Source organism: Daktulosphaira vitifoliae, unplaced genomic scaffold, assembly GCF_025091365.1.
Source record: "Daktulosphaira vitifoliae isolate Bord-2020 unplaced genomic scaffold, ASM2509136v1 Scaffold_4, whole genome shotgun sequence".
Classification (NCBI taxonomy): Eukaryota; Metazoa; Arthropoda; class Insecta; order Hemiptera; family Phylloxeridae; genus Daktulosphaira; species Daktulosphaira vitifoliae.
The window spans coordinates 2,706,965-2,733,178 of record NW_026099575.1 but is presented as its reverse complement, the minus strand read 5'-3'; the positions used below and the strand labels follow the sequence as shown (position 1 = coordinate 2,733,178).

Below are 26,214 nucleotides of genomic sequence, written 5' to 3'. Positions count from 1 at the left end.
ATGTTTAATTGTTTTGTGGTGTTTAATTAAATTCAAAAGAAATTTTGTATGTGAAGGTTTATTTTTAAATAATAAATGTGTCAAAATTTGCCTGTTATGCATTGTTATAAAAAAAAACTTTTAAAAAGTATTTAAGTAATAAATCAAATAATTCCCAAAAAAAGTATTTAAATTAACACCCAAATACTATTAATAATTAATTATGTATTTGAAATAATTTTCAAATATAAAAAAAAATGAATTTGAAATTATTTTTTTTAATAAAAAATTTGTTGATTGCACTTCAATAACATTATTTATTTAAAATAATGTTCTTTAGTGTTTGTAGCACCACCAACAATAAAAACCCTCTCAGATGATGCACTACTTGGTAGAGGAATGTTATATTTAATGAAAAACTGAAAACAAAGTACACTTTTTTTTTAGTAAAATTACACTACTTATATTTATTTTAAGTATTCAATTAATCTTACTTTTTCAATTGTGGGTAAATTATGTTTTTGCTGTAGATGTACCCAAGGATCTGTCAATTTCATCACTAACTGTTGACTTTTCCTCATGGACATTTTGTGTCTTGGTAAAGAAGTTAGATAAGTCATTATAAATTTGGCCATAATCCGTAAAATTATTTTCACTAATATTTTGGTGCAACTCATAACAGACATTTTTTAAATACTTGGTGGTCGTTTGCTTTTTTACTTCATTTTTTATTCAGGCAGTTTTAAATTGTGGGTGACAGACAGTAGCAGTAATTAAAAGTTTGTTCATCAAAAAATCAGAATATCTTGTTTCTATACCTAAAAGAAGAGAGTAATACTTAAATATTAATATCAACAAAGTTTGTTTTTATGTACACTCAGTGTACATAAATATAAATATTCAGAATAAAACAATGATGAATATATAATAAATTATAATATGTACCCACATATTAAGGATACATATAATAAACATTTCAAAATGAATATCTAATATTTAATTATGATTAACAAATGTTCAATATTGAAATCTCATTTCTTGAACCCTTTTCTAATATTTGATAAATGATGATTGATAAATTTATTTTTTATTTAAAAAATTAATATTTATAAATCTTAAACCTAACTTTTATATAAAATTGAAATAAAATTTAATTTAAATTTTGGTATGGTGAAAATTAGTTATAATCAAAAAGTAATAAGTTAATAACTACTATCTCTATTGCATAACGGAAGTAAATAACAGAACATAAAAAATAAAATAAACATCAAACTTTATTAAAATAGCAAAAAAGTTAATTAGTACTAAAAAAAATACAACTTGTACTACAGGGTGTTCAGTAAGTTAGGAAACAGTTAAATTATTACAAACAATGAGTACAATAGAAATTCGTTTCCTTATTTACTGAACACTCTGTATACAAATTTAACAAACAAAAAATAATAAAATTAATAGATTCATAAAATCAAAAAATCAAAAAATAGAAGAAATTAATGATGATAATTATGGACAGCAGTAATATCTAGCTTTTGAATTTTTATTATGGTAAATGGAGCTTGAGCTAAATGATACTTAATTCTACTTTATATTTCACTTTGCGATACTTGTTTAAATTTAATTAATATGAAATTTCACTGCTTTTGCAAGTTAACAAAGAGTATTTTATTTAATTTAATGTCATTAATTGCTAAATTTTAAAAACTCACAAGATTTTAATTAAAACCCAGATGAATTGGGTATAATGTTCATATCAAAAATAAAAATGGTTGTTTTAATTATATTCATACTTCAGTGGTACTGATACAATCATATATATATATTAGGGTGTCCCTTATTTTGAAAATTTTGGAAATTCTTCGGGCTCACCCCCCAAATTTATGTGTATACATATAAAAAGTGGCTACAAAAAATTCCAGGCCGATCAGATAAGTTTAACCCGTGCCGACTTAGGGTTGAAAATCAGCCAAAAGGGGTACTTTTTAAGTTTTTAGAAATTAACTCGTAAATTAGCACTCTCACAAAAAAAAATATTAAAACTAAATTGTAGATCTAATTGTTTTGTATAAATTAAATTCTTACAGTTTTTCTTTTAAATCCATTAGTTTTCTAGAAAAATGTCAAAATATATAATATTTCGTAAAATTGCCGAAATTAGCATATTTACGAATATTTTATCATATATGACGAACCATATGTGATACGACCTAATGTTTCATACAAAAATTGTTTAAAATTAAATTTTACGAAATAAAAGTATTAAGTACAAATTTCATTGAACCGATCGTTTTATTGCTATAGCTGAATTAACTCGATCATATTACGATTTTTACTAAATATATGAATTTTATTGCTTAATTTAAATATATTTCCTTTATATTGTAAAGTGATGTATTTGTTTGACTTAAACTCATAATGATACTTACTTCTCAATATTATTGTATAAATTAAAAAAAAGTTACTATATAAAATACAAAATGTTAAATTCAAAATAATTCACAAATTATAACAAAAATATACATTAAAAACTATGTTTTAATGTTTTTTTGTTGCAATTAGGATATAATATTCTATGCTCTTGAACACACAGTGTAAAAGTAACTCAGCTTTTTCATCGTTTACAGTTAAACTTTCATGAAAATCTTCCATTACCTTAACCGCTTTATCTGCAGAGTCATTTACTACTTTAAGTGAACATACAATTTCTTTTCCGTGTAAATAAAAATTATCAGTATTCCAATTACTTGGATCCAAATTTAAAAAATTAGTATTGATATCGAATCGTTTAAAAAATTTCATACTGCTTTTTGACAAAAAAGAAGCTACAGTTTTTTCTAAAAAAAAATATCAATCACTCAATAGTCATCAAAAAATAAAGATATCAAAAATTATTATACCTGAAAATGATTTGTCAATATGAACCGATGAAAGAATAAAACGTTTACTAGGGTTTATTATTGACTCATTATTAAGGGATACAACCATTAATTTTTTTATTTCGGTTGAAATGGAATCGTCCATTTCCCAGAAAATATTACACTCGCGAATAGTCAATACTGCTTTTGCTCTTATAGTAAGATTAACAATTCTTAGGTTATAAAAAAAAACTTTTAGAACTTGTCCAATGGATGGAAGTTTTGAACCTAAAATTTGAGTAGTCAAAGACCCTATTAAAAATATTTTATTGTCATTTCTTAATACTACGGACATTTTTACGTACACTAAAAGAAAAACACAATAGGAAGCAGTTCAACTTAATACGCGATGTGAGCGACTAAAGTGGTATAAGTATAAGTTCACTATATCTATTGCTGCGATTTGTAATAAATTTACGATTTCCAGAGTTATTTATAATTTAAAAATAATAACAATACATTAATTCAGTCATACTATAGTATTATCGCCGTACTTGTACGATAAGTGTTGTAATGAACCAGATGATAACTAACAGAATCTAGCATTAAAATTCATATATTTAGTAAAAATCGTAATATGATCGAGTTAATTCAGCTATAGCAATAAAACGATCGGTTCAATGAAATTTGTACTTAATACTTTTATTTCGTAAAATTTAATTTTAAACAATTTTTGTATGAAACATTAGGTCGTATCACATATGGTTCGTCATATATGATAAAATATTCGTAAATATGCTAATTTCGGCAATTTTACGAAATATTATATATTTTGACATTTTTCTAGAAAACTAATGGATTTAAAAGAAAAACTGTAAGAACTTAATTTATACAAAACAATTAGATCTACAATTTAGTATAAATATTTTGTTTTGTGAGAGTGCTAATTTACGAGTTAATTGCTAAAAACTAAAAAAGTACCCCTTTTGGCCGATTTTCAACCCCAAGTCGGCACGGGTTAAACTTATCTGATCGGCCTGGAATTTTTTGTAGCCACTTTTTATATGTATACACATAAATTTGGGGGGTGATCCCGAAGAATTTCCAAAATTTTCAAAATAAGGGACACCCTAATATATATATACGTAATCATATCCTACATCATTGTATCACAACTAGACTAGACTTATAACATTGATACAGTGACACACGAATTACTACTGGAAGGCAGACTGCATACATAAACACTTTTGGATTTCACTTAGCACAGTGTCATTATATTAATGTTCCAAACGCCGCTAGTTGACTTGTTACCATCATCACGACCATTACTCTTGTTGTCTTACACTTTTTCTTAAATTAGCAACCACCGAGAAAGTTTATGAAGCCATCAGCTGTCTGTTGGATTATTATCATCTCAAGGTGTCCAGCAGATTGTATTGTTTATTTAATATTTCTTTACCTAATAAACATTTACATCGTTGTTAACCAAGAGTGTTATATATATATATATATATTGTAGTGTGACTCTTGATAGTTCCTCTAAGGTAGTATAAATTAAATAGGAGACCTCAGTACCTAAAGTACATATAGACTAGCTAGGTATCCTCCATTGGTCCCTTAGTACACTGTTGATGGGCATTTAGGCTCAACCTTAAATAGTGACGTATCAATATATTGCACATTTTTATTCTATGATAAGGTATAAGAGACTATTCCCAGTTATCATAAGTAATGGAAATAAGGCTATGTAAAATACAACCGTATCTAAAAAATTATCATAGGTATTTTGTTTGAAATGAAATGAAATTATTCAGTTGACAATGTGTAGGACTATGTCTCTTTAACGTTCTTTTAATAATTTTACCATAAATTTTATATAAGCTAATTCTAAAATTACTTATAAATTATACTTCTAAAAATATAATTAAATTACTCACTTTTGAGTTAAATATGAAAGAAATCATTAACAGGAAAGAGACAAGAGAGGCAGAAATCTTGTCAGTTCTCTTGTTGCAAACAAAATGACAATGTCTCAAAAGGAGCATTTATAAAAATGGTAATATTTGTCAATAATTTGCGAGAATAACACACAAATCGCAGTTGAATTATAACACAATTAAAAACGCCCGTATTAGAAGAATTGTTGGTCAGTGGATAAGCGGCACGTCTAGTTATTCCGCCATTAGCTCACCAAATGAATTCGCGCTAGTCTCAATAAAATCATCATAGATCATTGTAATATTTAAAATGTTATTATTTTACTAATTAAAGGTTAAATAATTATATAAAATTATAACTGCATATGAATACTATTATAACCACTATAATGACTATTGTACTTCAAAAAAATTAACTAGTAGGTACAGATCGATCGTATGATCGTACATAAACTGAGAGCCAGGTTACCGAGTGCACTCTTAAACTTTAATAGAACCGTACGGTTTTATTTTGAATTTTGATCTGTCTTAGTCCTAGGCGGCTCGTGGTTTAGACAACGGGACAATGGCACCCCCTACTAAAATTAATTAAAAGAACAGAATTAATTGTATATTCTACATTTTTATTAAAAATTCAAGTTTTTAAATAGTAAAGTAGTTATAATACATTTGTCGTGTGCGAACATTAAAGTTGTTTCCCTCAGTATGTGCTGGTAAGCATACACACGCGAGCAGTGATTGGACGACCGACAGCGCTGTCCGAGCAATATGCAGAAACGTATATTATAAGCAAAACGCTGCAATCATGTGCGTGAGAGTTTTGGACGACCGGCAACGACGTACGGTAAAATTTTAGTATATTATTATATTGGTAATTTGTTTTTAGAATTAACAGCTCGTCGATATCGGTTGCTGTAATAGTGTAATCGCTATTATTGTTATTTTCATTTCTATTTTCTACTGCGACCTTTAAAATAATAATAAGTCTATTGTGTTTTATTTTTTTATATTTGAAGTCACATCCCCACCACCTACACCCACGAGCCGCCACTGGTCCTAGTACTTATAAAATAAAAAATGGGTTACTTATTGAACGCTGAACTTTACCAGAACTCTTAGGTCGCTTGAACCGACTGTGAATCACTCTACTCTAATGCTACTCTGTCGGAATCCGAATTGAATACTATAGTACTAATATGGCATATTTTTTTTTAACCGACTTCAAAAAAAGGAGGAAGTTATGAATTTGATTGTATTTTTTAAGTTTGTTACCTCAGAATTCCGCAGAAAAATATGTTTACTACTACTAATAAAACTTGCCTCATGACACTTATTTTCGGGACTCTCGGACATCGAACGCAAAAATATATTTTCAAAATCTTTAAAGCTTTAATGATCTTCGCAAATTATAGACGTAACCACCTCCTCCCTTTAAAAAGCAAATAAAATATTATGTTAATTATCATATAAAAAAAATTAAAGGTGATAAGAATTCATTCATCCATTATAAAATATTTTTTTTAAATGCCAGCAAACTGGCAACATACATTTGTAGCTTACTTGGTAAATAGAAAATGATCTAATTTAAAAAATTACTGGTCGATAATAACTTTTTAATCAGTACTTAGGAAATTTTTATACTTAGACATTTGGAAATGCGCGCCCGAGAAATGTCTAATGATAAAAATAGACACAAATATATCGGAAAAATAAATTGAAAACTACATAACAAATTGGCGAAAAAAGTCATAAATTAGTTTGAATTCGAGATATGTGATGAAATTAATACAGAAGTCAAATGAGATAAGTAGTAAGAACGACAAATTCAAATAATCGGCTGAACATTATTAAAGTGTCATAAATGTATAGTACAATGAAAATATTGCATGAGGGAACGTGACTCAACGGCCAAATGGTAAGATACAAAAAAAAGATCCAACATTTCTCAATAGTTACTTAGTTGTGTTCTTTAGTGTCCCGTCGGTAAGAAATAAGTTCACAAGCAATTTGGCAACGTTGCTTCTATAAGTCTGTAAAATTAAAAGGGACAGCTCATTGAAATCATTCTGAACGCTTATGAACTCCACACGTTGCCAGTTTGCTTATGAACTTGAACTTTATTAGAATTTGTCGAAGTTTTTAAAATATTTTTCCCATCTGCTGAAAACGGTTGTTTGAATTTTTCGCTCAAATATACTAAAATTATCGCTATTAATAGACCGTCCGGTTCAGTTATTTTTCTATTTTTGTTATTTATCGCCCATTAATATTGCAAATAAATAGATTTATAAAATGTATACTGTTTATTATGTAGGATTAGTACATTTTCGGTTCAAATTATTTAAGAACCACTTTTACTACGTAGAGTCATATTTTTTTTTTAGCAGAAATGTTTGTTATGTTTGATAGAACTTTTAAATTCTCTCTATATATTTTATTTGAGATTGTATATATAATGTAATTAATAATAATTTAATCGGTTACGGTTAAATAACTTTTAATTTAAAATTTAAAAGAATAAATAATTGTATACAAAATTGTAAACTTAATAAATGTATACAATTGTTATATAAAAATTATGTTTCAAGTTTAAAATTTTTTTATGCAGTTAAAAGTTATTTATGTATATTATAAGTAGAAAAAGAATTATTTACTAATCTTAAAAACTTAAACAGTTATTAACACGCTTATATTAGTTTCACCTGTATGTATGTAAAATGTTTGTAACTTTCCACGTGTCACGTGTTATTATTGCCGCGTATATCGTCGTGAGACTAGACTCCGTAACGCATTCACCCCAACCCACCCCACCCACGCTCACCACATGACGGCACCACTATTCCTGTGTAAATTTATTTTTGGTTATCATATCCGTACACGCGTGCGTGTCATCAATATTATATATATATAAACAAATTTTATTACTAGATATAAACATTTAAAGATTCAAATTTTTTTGAGTTAATATAGATGTATAATACATAAGGGAGGGCAAATACAGGTAGCTAATTAGTTTTTTATGACGATATTAGCAAGCATATAGCCTTTATCATCAATGGTAATAAGACACAATGTTGCGAGTTTTTAAACACATTAACTGGCAATACAGAAATTATACCTATTGATAATCATAATTTGCAATAAATACTCCGTGACTGTGACAGCGATGTTATTAAAACTGAAAAGTAAAAAATAAATAGTTTAAAAAAACTAAAAAACATGCTTTCAAAGCATATCGAACTAAAAAGTCAAAAATAATATTAAAAATATTGTTTTAAGCTTATATGCGTGTTTTTCAGTTTTCTTAAACTATATTTTTTAAAAATAAAGTATAGACTACAATATATGATATTCTTAATATTATTATTAAATGACAGTTGTTAAATACTTTTCAATTATGTTTTTCTAAATCAATTAATTTATATGAATTTCAATAAATTTATTTATATAGTTATTTTTGTGTTCTCAATTCAAGTTCTTTAAAGTTATTATATTTTATTTCTCGAGTTGATCGTGTAGTTCTAATGGAAATTTTATTTTATTCTGAAGTTTCAGTACTAAATACAGATTTAGAAATAAATAATTTACTTTCATTGCTAAAATAGTTGGTATCTAAAGAATTAGCGATCGAAATATCAATGAGTGTCTAATGACTTCATAAATTTAAATTCTTTTCTATTTAAACAGTAGTATTTCTTTTTTAATTTTATCCAATTTATACATAGAAGTTTTATTTGTGAAACGATTTTACATTTTAGTGTTATGGGGCTCTCAGTTTTCAATCACACCTGCATTAATGGATTTGAATACAGATTATGACTAATAGATATTGGTTTTTGGCCTAACTTTGAATGAAGTCAATTTAGTTAAGTAGTAAGAGCGTCAAATTCAAATAAACGGATGAACAAAATTAAAGTGTCATAAATGTATAGTACAATAAATATATTGAATGGGGGAACGTGACTTGGTGGCGGTAAGAGAGTATCCCATCCAACAAACTGACAACATAGCTTTCATAAGTCTGTATAATTTAAAAGGGCAGAGCGTTAAAAACATTCTTAACGCTATGAACACTACGTTGTCAGTTTGCTTATGAACTTATCTTATATTTAAATTTGACGCTCTTACTAGTTGTGGCTCCATTGACTTCAGTATTAATTTTCTCAAATATCTGTCTATCGAATGGATAATAATCAAAATTTCAGCGATATACACCGTCTAATGGTGTATAGTAAACTAAAATCATTGCTATTAATAGACCATCCAATTGGGTTGTTTTCCTTGTTATTTATCGCTCATAGTATTGTTAATTGATTGCATTTTAGCTGGTTATACACGAAGCTGTTTAGCCGCTAGCTGTCGCGAATAAAAAACCGCGTCTGTGCCTAATATTTACAAGTGAATGGGTTTTATGTCCGTATTTATTTTTGGCGACAAATGAGAGATGTCTTGAGAATACTGTGTGGATTAATTATAATCCAGTTTTGTGATATTCGTAAAAGGTGACAGTTATGAATTTCAACGATGCAGAGCTAGTTGTTATTTAAATAACATACCTTTTTTTACAATTTTCATTATATGTGTTTTATATTTAGGAAACTTTATGTAAATTACTCAATTTAAAAATATTGAACATAGTTAATATGGAAAACATTTTAATCTTATAAATTTGGGAGATGAAATTTTAAGTCTTGGTAATTATTTATAAGTAAATTTAATGGCGTACTATTCTAAAATAAATTAAATATTATAAATGGGTTAAATAAGAAAAAATCATTTATATTTATCTAATAGTTCATAATAACATCTTAATAGATGTTATTATAGTTTTGATGTAGGAGACAGCTCTCATGATGATTTTTATCAAGGTTTTTCATCTCCTACATGGTAAAATCATTGGACCCCCAGTGTATTTTATTAATATAATAATACTATAGCCTATACAACCTGAAGCCACAATAATGATTTCGTTTTCATTAACTATATATTGATAATATAAAACTGACACGGAATAAATGTGAGCAACACAATATTTTAAGATTGAAAATTAATGTAGATCTGTTTATTCCCACTAATAAACAAGAATAGCATACAAAAGGCAAAAACAAGAATGATGCACGAGATCTAATTAATTAACCAATTTCCAATAGTGTAGTTGCTTGACTATGTGCCGAAAAAAATAAGCCATATTCGAACGATGCATGTCATTAGGTATCATGAAGATGACTTCAACGTATATTCACAGACTATATGTAGTCTGTATAAGTGTTCAGTAAATAAGGATTTCTATTTTTCTTTTTCTTTTAATAATTGACCTGTTTCTTTACTTACTGAACATTGTGCATAGAAAATATATTACAAACTTCATAAAGTCAGTGATGTATTCATCGGGCATGCGGCATTTGCTGGACTTTGTACCGTGAAATCTTTAATAATTCATGTCTATTAATAGACACATAATATTATATTCAACGCAAGATTTTACTATTGTTTATTGTTGAGCAGCCGGTATGGAAAATTTTCTTGTTAACGACCACAAAAATAATTTTTGGGCTATAGATAAAGATTATTGTGAAAATTAAAACCAAATTAACGATGAATTTGTATTTGAAATTCAAATCTTTAAACAATTTTAAAAAATGAAACCTTTGATCAAATAAAAAATTAAAATAAGGATTCCCTTAATAAAGAAAATTAAATTTAAATTTTTTTATCCCTGAAAGGATAAATCACTGTATATTATTTAATGAATTATAATAAGAGCACGAAATTATATGCGCTTAAAAAGATCCAAATATAAGCAAGTATGCTAAAAAAAGAGAACAATAAAATATAATAAACTGTTCTTAAAAAAAAAATTTTTATTACATTATCAATTATGTTCAAATCTTAGTTATTTAATAAAGTATAGTCTATAATATTGACTCGGCGGCCTGGGATTGATCGGCAGCAAGTTGTGCCTCAATGTGCAGATATCGAGATTTGATTAAATATCGCTGAGCTGTACAAATTTCCATCGTCTCATACAAGAAGTATGTTTCTGTTAATTATTATTTTTCCTTTTAATTAAACGTTTAGACTAATTTTAAAAGTAAATTCTAAAAGAAACAACTAGCCACAATTACATATTTTTATTTCTAAGTGAATAAATTTTAAAAATTAATACTTTTTATTAATAAATCATATTAAAACTTTAGATGAGACTATTCGCGAGTAAACACTATCACAGCCTACACCCGGCAATTAATTACTGACGGCTGAGAGTATTAGCTGGAAAACACTAATTTTTAGGTGACCACACTGGTCATAGTAAAAAAGAAAATCTTAACATTTTTTAGTTGAGAAGACATTAAACAATATCAAAAAAAGACTACATTATAGATATAAGTTCATTAGCGTATTTATCATAGGAGTCGTGGTTGTAAATATACTGTCAGTTTATCTTGTTTATGGTATGTTTTTATATCAGTTGATAATTGATAACAAGATGTTGTTTATTTGTTGTTGTTTTTGTCGTGTTGTTGTTAACTATCAGTTTGTTGTTTACATCCGGTTTTGTTGTTGTTTACAAAAATGACATTCTTGGCATTTAGCTTTTCCTATTCTATACCAAATATTTTCTGTTATGTTAATTTTAGTTTTTTACTCATATTTTCTTTATTCTTTTGACTAATGTTTGATAGATAACCAAGTCTTACTAATAGTTCATCCATCTTCTCTTTCGTAATTTTTTGGATAGTTTGTATGGACTTTTAGCAAGACTTGGTTACCTATTATACACCAGGCAAAAAGAAAATAACTTAATGTGTGAAAAAACAAAAATTAACATAACAGAAAATATTCGGCGTAGAAAAGGAAAAGCTAAATGCCAAGAATGTCATTTTTGTAAACAACAACAAAACCGGATGTAAACAACAAACTGATAGTTAACATCAACACGACAAATACAACAACAAATAAACAACATCTTGTTATCAATTATCAACTGATATAAAAACATACCATAAACATGATAAACTGACAGTATAGTTACAACTATGAGTCTGTAACTATCGCTCTGAAGATTAACTCTGCAACGAGTCAGAAACGTCAGCTCACTACAAAAAACGCGGATCCATCCGTAAAAATTTCAAGCAATTTATATATATATATATATATATTTTTTTTTCATTGAGATTATGAAGAAGTCTTAGAAAGCATTTCTTAAACATAAGCGTAACTTAAAAAATTTGTCAAAATGAATAAATTAATTGAAAACTTTATCACATTTCTTTATCATCCACTATTCTCAAAAAATTAACTTTAATTATGGAGGCATTATTTTATGGACTCGGGTTATTCATACCCGTTAAATACGTGTCTCAGAACTTTTGAAACAAGTATTTACTTTCTAAATTGAATCATTATCTTTTAAATTTATAATAGTGTTTTAATAGTAACTATTAATTTTTCGTCTATTGAAACATTATAGTCTAAAAGTCATCTCAAAGATGAATAAAAAAATGACGAAAAAGATATTCGTGGTTGTTTTTTTGGTATAAATCGAGTTTAACAGACACCCTTTTTTCAATTAATTTTTTTAAATAGGGTTAAGTTTTCACACTGATAAATTTTATGTAAAAAGTTTTAAAAAGCAACAATTGATTTAAAAGTTTTAAAATTTGGTTGTTTTTTGTTAAAATCATTTTTTTAACTAATAAAAACCATTATAATCATATATCAGGTACACCCAAAGAAAAACCTCAATCAAAATTGAAAGAGAAATTTTATCAAGGGTTTATGATAATGTTTTATTAATACGAACAAAATAACTATTCTTATAAATAATTATTGTTCAAGACAAGAAAAAAAAATATCATATTGATAAATATATCATTGATTCAATAGTAATGATATATTTATCAAATTGAACAATGAATTTATTATATAGATCGAGGTTTTTCTCTGGGTGTATTGCGATATTATGACATTAGATACAACGACCTTAGATATATTTCTGCATCAACTGAGGAACAGGTTTATCGGTGCAATAGCTGAACACCTTTTCAGTTCAATCGTCCAAGTAATGGCTAAGATGATAACTTGAAACCAAATGATCATGAGGCCATTTATATGCTTTTTGCAATTTATACATGCTCGTTTCTAGCTATTTAAAAATTGTTGTTGGCGATTAATTAAAAATAAAACTTATAATTTTTACTTTCCTGATATATTAACGTATCTAATACATATCAAATATATAATGTACTAATGTAATAGAATTTAATTATAAAGAATAGTTTCTTAATCAATTACGACCTAAAAAAAGTGTACATTTTTTTTTTAAATTGTTAAAGTAAAATCTCAAGTGAGAAATGGGTTCGTTAATGTTATTAATTAACTACGTTTATTTGTAGATGAGGTTTAACACTTAATTCTGTGCCTGTAAAATTTAAATTAAATACTCTCAAATTAGTTATTTGAGCGCACAACATATTTCAGGAGGTCGGACGGTTATAGTCACGCGACGGCAACATGAACGAGCGGCATAAAAATACAGTATAACTGCGGTTCCTGGAATTATCTGGAAGTTCTCGTCAGTAGCGGACTGTCCGTGTTTTAGGCCATCCCAACTTTTCCATCACAAGTTGTACCTGTGACCTTCAATAACTTTTTCAGATATTAATAATTAAATTATTTGGAACTATTAATTATTGAATACCACTTATCTATTTTATAGTTTTACCCTCATTCATTATGTAGATATTAAAATTTGTTAATGACATTAACCAGAAACCCAATACAACCTAATCAGTGTTGAATCCAGGTATAGTTCAGAGAAATCTGGAACCACCTTGGCATTTTGATAGACCCTCCTGACAATATCAGAATAAAAATGATAATAAGCTATTTCGACAATTGACGGGATGTTTTGTTTAATAGTTGGAAACCATTTTTTAAAATTTTATAATTATATAGGAAAATAATTTTTTTTCTGCTTAGTCCAATGCTTAGAATCTCCAATAAAAAAAGTTCTCAATTCAACACTGATCCAAATCTTTTGAAACATAAACTAAATGTTACAAAATATATAAACCAATAATTATTATTGTTTATTATTTTAATTTTATTATCATTTATCAGTTTAGGTGTAACTGATAAATGATGTTTATCAAATTTGATAATAAATATCTCTAGTAAACATTGAAATTTAAAAACAGTAAAAGTTGTTTAGTATTCTAAAAATTTTGACATCTTCAATTTGTGACTTTGATTTATTTTTAAATCTTAAATTATTAAGATGGTATTGTTAAACATCGTTTCACAAGATTTGTCGATACCATCTGAGTATATAAAACAAACAAATAACCCTAAACGCTTTTTTGCCAATGTTCATCGTATTTGGTACAGGTAAAATTATCTAAATAATAATTGATTATAAAAAAAAAAAGGAACTCTAATATTATATTAAACAGAAAAAAAAAATTTTGATGTAGAGATTTTTTAAATGGTATTTATCGACCATTCTTGCATCATGAAACTTTTACAAATGATGATGTTCAAGCTAAAGTACAACAAATTGAAAGTTTAGGTGATGCTTGGATATATGTTCTAGTTTCAGTATGATTTTTAATGTTTTTAAGGAAATCAAAGTTTTATTTTATGTTTTATTTATGTGTAGATTATTACTAAAAAAGATAAACATGTTATTCCATTAGCCCGAAAATATGAATCTATTAAGTTTGAAAAAGATTTAAGCCTCTCTCAACAACTGCAGTATGTAACAGTTACCAATAGAAAGAATTTATGGAAAGAAGCATTTAAAAAATATAGCTTGAGTAATGTTTAAAATATCTTTATGAATTTTTTATTGCTTTAAATTTATATGATTTTGTTGTTTTTTTTTTAGATGGATTTTTTTTTAAAGAACAAACATTTTCTTCTAATATTTGTTTATTACCATATAATAGTGTTATTAAAGATGTTCTTGTACGTTTTTATAATTCTCAAATAGTTAATCTTCGAGAACGATCTCAAAAAGTGTGTCCATCTTCAGATAACGATTCACACTCTAATATTTTATGTGCTAACATAGTATTTGAAACAGAAAAATACTTTTATTTATTACAAGTAAGATCTTTTTATCATTGCCTGTATTTTATAATTTATTTATTACTTATTAATTTGATTCATTTTTAAATCTTATCATCAGCAATTTTCAATTTTGAGTTTATACATTTTCATCATTATATCATCAAATCATATTAATTATTTGTATTTATTGAAATATATTTTTAGATATTTATTTATTGATTAAATTTTTTTATGAAAAAATACACTAATTTTAGGAAACAAATGATACTCATACTTTACAAGATTGTGTTAATTATAGTCCAGCATTATTAAAAAATTGTTATGCTCGACCATTGTTTTTAATTTTTCAACTTTTAAATGCTATGCAAAATAGTCATGATCGTGGACTTGTTTTGGGTAATATAACATTATCAGATGTTATTGTTTCTCCAGAGTTATGGATAAAGGTATGTTTAGTACAGAATAAGTAAATAGTAAAATAATGTTATTTTTAAAATTATTTTTATTTTTGAAAGATTTTGCCCAGAATTACTGACAATATTTCAGACTCTAGTAGTAGTGATTGTAATAATGTATCTAATGACATAAAAAATCAAATGCATACAGAAAGTCTAGCCTTTATGTGTGAACAATGGGTATATGGGAAAATATCAAATTTTGATTATTTAACTTTTTTAAATAAATTAGCTGGTAGAAAATATGGTGATCCTAAATGTCATCATGTATTTCCTTGGGTTACGGATTTCAGCTCCCGTGCTGGTCTAAATTATCGTGATCTCACAAGATCAAAATATAGGATAAACAAAGGTGATAGACAGTTAGACTTGACTTATGATATTGGAGATCAAAAAAATTCAATTTTGGTAAGTTCTAGTATTTTGTTTAATATATTTTCTGTTATTATTTTATAATGGTCATTTTTTAGATCCCTCATCATGTAACTGATATATTATCAGAGATAACTTACTATGTGTACAGATCTCGTGTAACACCACGTTCAGTTCTTTGCCGATACATAAGGACAAAATTTGTACCTGAAGAATATCCATCAAGTATACAACGTATGCAACAATGGTCTCCGGATGAATGTATTCCTGAATTTTTTACTGATCCTTCAGTTTTTAAAGTAATTTATTTAAAATTAGAAATTTTTTATTGTAGTTTTTAGTACTTAATTATTATTATTATTTTTACATTTTTATTCAATGGTGTTGTTAATATTTACAGTTAAAATTTTGTACACTAGTATATTTATGAAATTTTAAAGTTTATTTAGTAGGTTATTGTTGATGAATTAATTAATATTTATTTTTTTTCCAAAGTTGTTTTTATTATAAATGTGTTTTAAATATTTCTAATTTCAGTCAATTCATAAAGAGCTTCCAGACTTAGGTATTCCAACTTGGGCAGAAAATGTTCAAGATTTGGTGGATACTCATAGAGCTATACTAGAATGTAATTATATTTCAGAAAGATTACACCACTGGATTGATTTAACTTTTGGTTATAAGTAATAGACAATTTAATGATTTTTACCTTTTATTTAAAATATTTATGCTTTTAAATATTTTAGATTATCTGGTATAGCTGCTGTTAAATCAAAAAATGTGTGTCTTCAACTTAGTGATAATCATACAAATTTATCATCCTCTGGTATAGTTCAATTATTTACCCAACCTCATCCTCAAAAACTATTGCCATCGCCTTACTTTTCACATATTCCTCCAGTTTTACCAAAAATGAGTTAGTAAACACTTAGTCTATCTTAAAATTTCTGATTATAATTAAGAAGCATTTATTTATTTTTTGATATAGAAACGCCACCATTAACTGAAACGGAACAAGAAATTTCATGCAATGAAACTGATGATAGACCTAGCAATGGATTTACAAAATACTTAGATTTTTCAAAAACACCACTTTGTGTTAGTACTATTTATTTTAATGCTTAATTATTTTTTAATTGTTTAATATAATTGAGCTGTACTATTTTAGCTACCTCCTGATTATAATCCTGCTACTCCCTTGTTAGCATTAGATACTTTGAATAAATTTTTATCAGGAATATATGCCACATTTAATCCTTCTATGGATTATATCAACAAACCAAGGAAGATAACTTCATATAAAAATGTAATAGCAAATAGGAGAGCTCAAGAAATTCAAGTAATAATTTTGTATTAAATTTTGAAACCAATAAATAGTATTTTTCACGTATTATGACTAACAACTTTACGTAACAAAGTAAATAATTTATATAATTTTATCTTTTTAAAAATGATTAATATTCAATAAACTTAATTCATAGATTGTTAATAATCTTTATATTATTCCATAATATATATTGAAATTATAGTTTTTAGTTTTGATGCAAAGCTATAAAGGTATTAATTTTATTTTGATGTGTTTTTTTTTTGTTTGCACCACTTTTTCTCAGTTCTCACTGAACCGATGTCTTTCAATTGTATGTCAAAAGATCACAAATTGTATCTAGTTACATTATTCTCAAAAGTTAAAAATTGTGATTTTTACTTAAATTTTTTGTATTAATATTGAAATAGATCATTTTAATAAAAATTATAGTATATAAATATAAAACTCTTGGTATTTAAATAGATTCTACAACTGCAAAATTCCATATAGCTATATCCTATAGTGACATTCTATAATATAGTAATATTCAGAAGTATTCTGAGCCTAGTTTCACCTATGATTTTATAGCCTGGTGTTAAATTTCATTTTAACTTAAAATTTTTAGGTTATTATTTTTTTAAATTTAAATATTCTTTTTTTTATATTAATTAGTAATAATCACAAAAATTAGAGATAATAGAAAAAATCTAATTGCAAATTTGAAATCCGCTCAAAATTGGTTTAGAAAAAGTATATTTTTGTCACTGATGAATGTTGCTTGTAGACCAGTATAGACTAAATTACTTTAAATTATTTTTTGAATAGTTTTGTATCAAACACTTCAATTTTTATAAATGTTTGCCATAGAACTAACATATACATTTACTTATTAATTTTTTATAATTTTTCTGTAAAATTTACAATATTAAATTATTGAATATCAATTTCATAATAAGATTAATTACCATAATTTAAAATATTAATTATTAAGTATTTTTTTCAACTGATTAATCAAAGAACTACTAATTAAGATATAATTAAGGAAATAGGAATTGATGTTGCTCTTGAAACAATCCACCAATTTCTTAAAATTATGCACTACGCACAAATTTGCATTGAAGCATTTCTTTTGATAGTGATTTTAATCACTGTCAGATATCAATTATACTTGTCCCAACTATGTCATGTCCTCACTGTACCATAAGTTTGCATAATTAATGGCAATTAATAAATAGTAGTTTATTGAATTATTGCTTTTTCTATTATGATAAAAGATATCATTATATAAACAATATTTTAAAATTTTTTAGAAAAATATATTATTTTTTATATTTTTTTGAAAATTTTTTTTTAACTGATATTATTCTAATTTGTAAATTACTTTTAGGTTTTAGGTTGCTTAATGGTAGAATTATTCATGAGCGATAAAATTATAGCTCTGGGTAGCAATTTATCTACATTATCATTTACAAAGCGATTACAAACTTGTCGAATTTTGGCTTCAACCTATCTCAAAGATTTGCCCAATTGTATCAGACATGCTATCAAATTACTACTTCAAATTGATAAAATCCCTTTGAATGAAAATCCTTCACCTTTTGATTTTAACTGGTGTACTGTCGTAACAGATTACGGGCTTCCTCCACCAACAGCTCATCAATTACTTATTCCTATGTTATCTTCATCATTATTAAGTTTCCCTAAGTATTTCTTTAACTTGCAAAATATTTTAAAAATTTATCACAATTACAAATTAGTAAAATCTGAAATGGAAAGTGTAAAAAATTTATTAGATGAAAATCAAAAGTATACTTTAGATATGTTTAATGTATTATGTATCAAGATTATTACTGATATTGAAAATGAAATGATTGAATTAAATGAAACAGAAGTTTGTGGTTTCTTAATTGACAGTACTTGGATTGAGTTTTTAGTACCTATGATAATTGATCTTGTATCTGATACAAATTGCAACATTTTAGCTGCATTGCAGTTATTGGAACCGGCATTTAAATCTTTAGGCGTTAAACGATCAAAAGATTTACTTCTCGAATGTGTAGTTAAATTATATGAAGAATGCTTACGTGATTTAAGTGAGGAAAGTATTTTCATTCAACATAAGTGGATCAAATTGTATCAGAAACCATTTTTAATGAAATTAATTGCTGGTTTTGGAACAAACATATTTTTAAAAAATATTGTTCCTATTTTAGTAGAATCTGTTGGTTCTGGTTGTAATTTTAACACTGCTCATCCAATTCCAATTCAACATTTAAAGTAGGTTATTATTTTTAATAATTTTTTATTTTATCATCATTTTATTTTTGGTATACAAATTACTTTAGTGACATCTGTGGCTCTTTTCCATCTCAAGAAAACTTATCTCCAAATAAGATTAGCAAAAATATGTCTAAAGCATTTGAAAATGGTAAAAATTACATTGTACAAAAAATAAATGTTATATAAAACTTTTAAAATGCCTATTTTGCAGACTCTATATCATTAGATGATGAGGCATTAAATAAAAGTATAGTCTCTCTTAAAGATGTTTTATTAGATGATCAAGTATTCATTGATTATGATCGACAAAGTACTGACACAAATTTTAGTGATGACAAAAGTATGGTTGATGTTACTATTGAAGGATTATCAGATGATGAAGATATGCAGTCATGTCATACTCCAGATTCAGAAAAATGTATTAATGCAGAGCCTTTAAAAGTATAATATCTTATAAATATTTTTATGAAGATATTTGTAATATTTTTCTATCTTCTATATTAGATAGCTGAAGTTAGCTCTGAATCATTATTATGGATATCAGATCGCGTTGGTCCAGTACACACATCACTCTATGTAACAAAAAATTTACTAAAAATATTGATGTTGTGCTATAGTAATTCTTTACAAAATGATGAAAAAGCTGTTATAGTTATAAATTGTCTAATAAATATTGCTGGTAAAACAATTTTTAATCGAAATCGAGTTTTCTTAAATTAAAAAAAATTATTATTTCAGGTATTTATGGTGAGCAATTGATTTTGGTTCAGTATTTACCACATATTTCTGATGTTGTGGGATTATGTAAGCGTAGTAAAATGACAACTAATCTTGAAAGTGGTCTTATAGGATGTATAACTTTACTTAAATATTTGATGTCCTATTTCACTAAAACAACTTTAAATGAAATCAGTCAAGTATAAAATAAAAATCCACAAGTCAAAAAAACTATTTTAACACATTTTTTTTTAAAGGACATTTTATGCAAAGGTATTATTCATCCAATGATACGAATTTTGTCATCACCTAAAATCATGTTTCCTTTGGGAGCTCCAAGCCGCAGTAATTTTGCTGTTAAATTAATTGACACAATTTATTTTTTTGGTCTAAAGCAAGGTCATTTAATTTCAAAAACAATTCAAAGACTATTTTTAATATTTGATAGATTACGACATGTTGATCTTCCAAATTTAACGGATATCAATTTGAAGTAAAACCATTATATTATTTTAATGTATTTACTGAAATATAGACATATTAGTTAATATTATAAATAAGTAACAATTTATATGTTTTATAGTACATAAGCTCAATTTTTTTGATTTACTTATGTTAACTGGTAAACTTAGTATTAATTTAATTTGTTTATTCTTAAAATTTTAATAACAATATTTTTATTGTTTTATAGGGGACAACTTATTGATTCTAATAATAGTGACTCTGGTGATTCGCCTGTATTAGCTGGTACTGAAAAATCACATGTAAAAACTAAAGTAATTTTAAAAGTCGTTTGAATTAAACTGTTTTGTGTTGACATTGCCATATTTTATTTAGGCAATGGAAGAAATATTTAAGGTTTTAACTCCAGACTTAGCATATCATTCTTACAATTTATTTATGAAGTATTATGGGGAACCATTTATGCAAAGAACATTAATGAACTTCATTTTTATTAAAGAATTATGTGCTATGTATAAAGAAGAAAGAGTGTACGCAAACTACACAAATATTGGTATTTATAATTTCTTGTTTTTATAATTTTTATTTTAATTGAATCAAATTTACCTCATTTTATTTATAATACTAAAATCTTATAGATGATTGTTCATTACAATTCGAAGAAAAACTTGGTGCACATCTTACTCTTAAAGGCAATAAAATTCATTTTCAAGTAAATATTTATTTTTACTCATTTATATAATTTGTTATTATAATAACATTTTTTGAAATTATATATACTCCGATTAAAATATTTTTTTATCAGAAATATTTACAATTGCTATTTTAAAGCAAAATTTATAAATAACATTTATTTATTTATTTGTAGGAAGAAGAAATAGAAGTCGCAGAAGATGCTAAAATAATGATGGACTCATCAAGGTATGTTTTATTTTTTAATTTACAATCATAAGTAGTAAGGTTGATTAAAATGTTATTCAAATTATTTTTACATGGATACAATTTAGAGAAATCTAAAGAAATATAAATGTTCAATTTTTTTATAGCATCATAATTTAATAAAAAATTTATATAAAAAAATTAATTGCTTAAAATTGCTTAGAATAATCATATTTAGAAGTCGCTTGTAGTTATTATGTGTGTTGTATAAAGTGATTAATTAACTATGTTTTACACAATATATATACAAATAGAAAACATGATATAATTTTTTACTTTTCAGAAATTAATGGTATCTTATATTTTATATTATTAAAAAAAAAAAAATGATCCTATCTCTGCTCTCCTAACTTTAAAATAAACTTTAGTTTATTAAATGGAAACATTTTTTTGTGACAATAAGATTATATAAAATATATTTTTTGCAATAAAGCTAAAAAGGCTATAATAAATCTGTTTGATGTTAAAATTGTATTGTTAAAGTTAATATAAAATTTTAATGTCCTCAATAAAAAGTCAAAGATACTAACATGTGTGCTCCAAGTACATTTCTATCACTCAAAAAAAAAAAAAAAAATGAATACCTATGTGTAGGATATATTGAGATTTAAGAAAAAACGGAATTAAAAATCATATATGTATTTTTATTAAATGTTGTTTTCTCATAACTCATAACATATTTATACTTAAGATATATTTTTTAACATAACTAAAGGTATTAAACAAAGATATAAAACAATTAAATTCGAATTTGGATTTTTAATTCGCCCTAACACATGGTCTAAAATTGTTATCATTTATTTTTATTTTATTAATTTTTAACATACTCACTTTTAAACTAGTAATTTTATAAAAGAGGATAGAAAATCCTATATAACTCAGCAGTTGAAACAAACCACAGTACTAACTTAACTTTTTCCAACTGAGACATGTAGATTGTCTAAATCATAAAATTCAACAACTTGTTTAGTTGCAATAAACAAATATTAAAAATTATAAATATGTTCTATTATTTAATGTTTTTAGACATTTAAAAGGAAACTGGCTAGCATACTGGGAATATGAAATTGGTCGTAGCAGTCATGATACTTTATTTAATTTTAAACAGATAAAGTTACAAATGTTTAGTGGACACCAATCAACTATTAAATGTTTAAGTGTACTTGAAAATGAAAATAGTTTTATAAGTTCTAGTCGAGACAAAACTGTTAAACTCTGGTCATTAAGAAATCAAGTAAATCAAGAAAGACTTTTTCAGTATTTCATAACTTAATTATTGGTTATTTTATTTTATAAGGGTGATGGTAATAGTGTTTCACAATGTCAATACACTTATAATAGACATAGAAAATCAGTTTTATCTGTTACCTACCTCGAAAAATTTCGCACTGTGGCTTCATGTGACTCATCAATACATGTGTGGGATCCATGGAGTGGTGGTCGTCTAGTTTGTTTGATGAATAATATACCTGTGAATATTCTTAAATGTTTACCCACTCCTCACCCAAATTTGTTAGCTGCATCTACTCAACCAGCTTTACATTCCATTGATCCTAGAACAGGAAAATCAGTAGTTGAACTCAAAGTATCTATAAATGATGTAAAATAAAAATTAAAAAATTAATCGAAAATTAAAAAAAAAAAAAAAAAATAGATATCTGCTAATGCATCAGGGTTAATAAGGAGTATTGCTGTAGCTGATAATGGACATTGGATTGCTGTTGGCCAATCAACTGGATATTTAACAGTAATCGATTTACGTACAGGTCAGGCAATTGCTAATTGGAAAGGTCACGAAGGAGAGGTAAAATCTAATCTATCAAATTAAAAATAAACTCGGTATTAAAGAAATTATAAATAATTTATTTAAAAAAATATTATTTTAGGTTTTACAACTATTAGCTGTTGATAATAATACTATCGTCAGTTCATCACTTGATCAATCTTTGTCTGTTTGGAACATAACTAATGGTAGTCTAATTTATAACATGAGGTATATTATTTAATACTAAAACAGCCAATTTATGGGATGATTTATTTAAGATGATACTTCCATTTTTAATTTTTTGTTTTAATTTTGATTTTAATTATATTTGTGAAAAATATTCATTAATATTTAAAAAATATATACTAAATTTGCATTCTAAAGGATAAAAAATTACTTTTTTAAGTAAAGGTACCATTTTAAAATCATTATTTAATGACAAATTGGAATTATCACTAAATTATACTTTATATATGTGTGTGTATCTTTATGTACGCATATCTAAATTACATAAAGATAAGTAAACATATCTTTAGTATGTTTAATCAATATTAAATTTTATTTTAGAGGGTCACCTGAGCCAGTCCATTGTTTAGGTCTCCACGGAAATGAACTAATATCAGGTACAACAGCTAACCGAATTGGAGTACATACTGGTTTCACAAGTGAAGCATCATTTTCATCTACAAAAATTAGAGCAGATATTTTTAAAGGTGTTTTAACTACTATGTCAGTATTGAGTCTAAATAAAATACTTATACTTGGTGCTGATAATGGAAATATAACCATTTTGTGTTAATAAGTATGATACACATATTTATGTATTATACTAATTGAATAGTTAGTATATATAATATGAATATATATATATCTATATGTTTTACTACGTTATTATGTATAATTATAGAGAAAATAAAACTTCAATTTTTTTCTACATTTTTTTATTCCCTTTGTAAACATACTTTTACTTCTATTTTATTGTAATATTATAAAAACTTATTATTTAAAAAAAAAGCTTTGCTTAAGTTATGGTTTTATTGAAGTACAAATTTTTAATTTTTTAATTTTATTATTGTATTTTACCTAAAAAATAATATTTTTTATCTTTTAAACATCATCATCATTATAATATAATTTTTGACCACTACTATGTTATAAATGTTAAATTATTTATGAATCATATTTTAACATAATTAAAAAAAATATGTACTCTATTTGAATTTTAATAAATTAATTTCTAGTCATTGAATATTGTTATACTTATATTTTATTTTTATTTATGTAAAATAAATTGGCTAGTTGCATGTTGACATTCATTTTAAAGGGCTCTGTATACATTTTCTTTACACTACCTAGTAATTTTTGTTTATAGCTTTTTTTTAGAATACTCTCCATAGCCTACTGAGGCCATGCTAAGGACATTGGTTGTTTATTAACTTATTTAGTGTAGTTGTAAATATACTAGTTAAAAGTAAAATTATTGTTTCATATCTGATATATTTTGATGTCAATATTGCATTTACTAAATTTAATTTTCTTAATCTTCCAATAACTGTTGTAGTTTGAAAAATGTACGTTTAATAACTCACAAGAAATACACAAGAAATATATTGTTGGTTTATTATTTTTGATTATTTTAAAACATCACAAATGTTTGTGATCAATTATAGAATTTTAAGTAAGGGCTAATTAAAAAAATTTAATTGAATCATTTTTTAACAATGATTAAAATTAATAATGTAATCGTTTTTATCGTCAAATTTAAAATTATGCTATGACTAGACTAATTATATTTATATGATGTCATTTTCTAGCTTTGATGCAAAACTCAAAAGGTATTAAATTAAAGACATTAATTGTATCCGTGTTTCGTAAATGAAGGAATCTACGAAAAAAAATGTCGATTTTTAAAATCAGTAAATTTCAACAATTTTTTTTAACTTTTTTTTTACCTGAAATTTTCATAACTTAAAACGTATTCAGAATATATATTCGAATGTTAATAAAAGTTAAATTCAAAATATATTTTTAAATACTTGAATAATAATTATTGATAATAATAATTGATTCAAACATATTGAGCATATATTCAAAAACAAAATTTAAAAATAATAGTCTATATTTATAAAATATAAATTGTATGACTTAAACATTATATATAATAAAAAAATTGAGTGTATATACTATACTGGCGTCACGAAAATTACGGGTAATGTCAAGACAATTGAGCATCGAACAGTTCTATACTAAATGAAATTTATTGAAGGATTGTACATTTATACAATAAGAAATTAGGAAAAAAAGTATTTAAAATGATTATGTAATATAACGAATTTTTTGTCAAAAAATTACAAAATTAATATGAACAATAATAATATAAAGTACAATTGGCCCCTGTAGTTAAAAATGTACTACTCTTGTGTTCTAGTTCTATAATTTTATATTTTATACCTTCAACTTTTAATTTTAATAACTTTTCGAAAAATGTATGAATCAATATAATTTTAATTTTTAATTACTTTATACATATCTCTTTTATCCGTCATATAGATATTTTTTTAATTTAAAATTTCTCATAAAGAGTGACCATTTTTCATAAGTATTGTATGAATTTCATTTACATTGAACATAAAGTTAAGTTTATTTTGAATTTTTGCAAATGCCAGAGATAAACGACTATGAAAATTTGAACTAGCTTAAAATGTTCATTTTATCTTTTTACTAGTGCATTTTACGACTACCGGATTTGTAATCAAAAGGATTGGAAAATCCTTATACCTTTAAATATGTCTTAAATTATGTGACATATTAAAAAAGTTGAAAAAAAAATTGTCCCGATGAGTTGTTTTATGTAAACAGGCCTTGAAATTAAATAAAAAATGTTAATTTTGTTTAAAAGTCATTGTTTTTCGTGATTTTATAATTCTCTGCTTCAAAATTTATGTCAATTATTTATATCTCTACTTTAGGTCAAACAGTATAATTGTATAGTATGAGAAGGTAGCTACTCTTTTTTTATAAAGAAAAAAAAAGTAAATGAGTGTTTATTCAAGGGACTAATAAATATGTAAAA

The 26,214-nt window shown here is 25.5% G+C and overlaps 1 protein-coding gene and 1 pseudogene across 1 annotated transcript; one reads left to right on the top strand and one right to left on the bottom strand.

Annotated features, from left to right (window-relative positions):
* Positions 1-296: 296 nt before the first annotated feature.
* Positions 297-2,625, bottom strand: LOC126903920 (uncharacterized; annotated as a pseudogene).
* An 11,309-nt stretch (positions 2,626-13,934) lies between these two features.
* Positions 13,935-24,296, top strand: LOC126904228 (WD repeat-containing protein 81). The gene is made up of 26 exons (XM_050683032.1): positions 13,935-14,161; positions 14,248-14,371; positions 14,433-14,589; positions 14,661-14,881; positions 15,100-15,291; positions 15,361-15,708; positions 15,771-15,971; positions 16,210-16,355; positions 16,419-16,588; positions 16,661-16,770; positions 16,841-17,011; positions 18,366-19,255; positions 19,324-19,406; positions 19,470-19,699; positions 19,763-19,937; positions 19,997-20,175; positions 20,233-20,468; positions 20,667-20,751; positions 20,813-20,990; positions 21,076-21,149; positions 21,306-21,358; positions 22,403-22,610; positions 22,674-22,961; positions 23,031-23,180; positions 23,263-23,369; positions 23,709-24,296. The coding sequence occupies exons 1-26, from the start codon at positions 14,052-14,054 to the stop codon at positions 23,938-23,940; spliced, it is 5,118 nt and encodes a 1,705-aa protein (XP_050538989.1). The 5' UTR covers positions 13,935-14,051; the 3' UTR covers positions 23,941-24,296.
* The last annotated feature ends 1,918 nt before the right edge of the window (positions 24,297-26,214 follow it).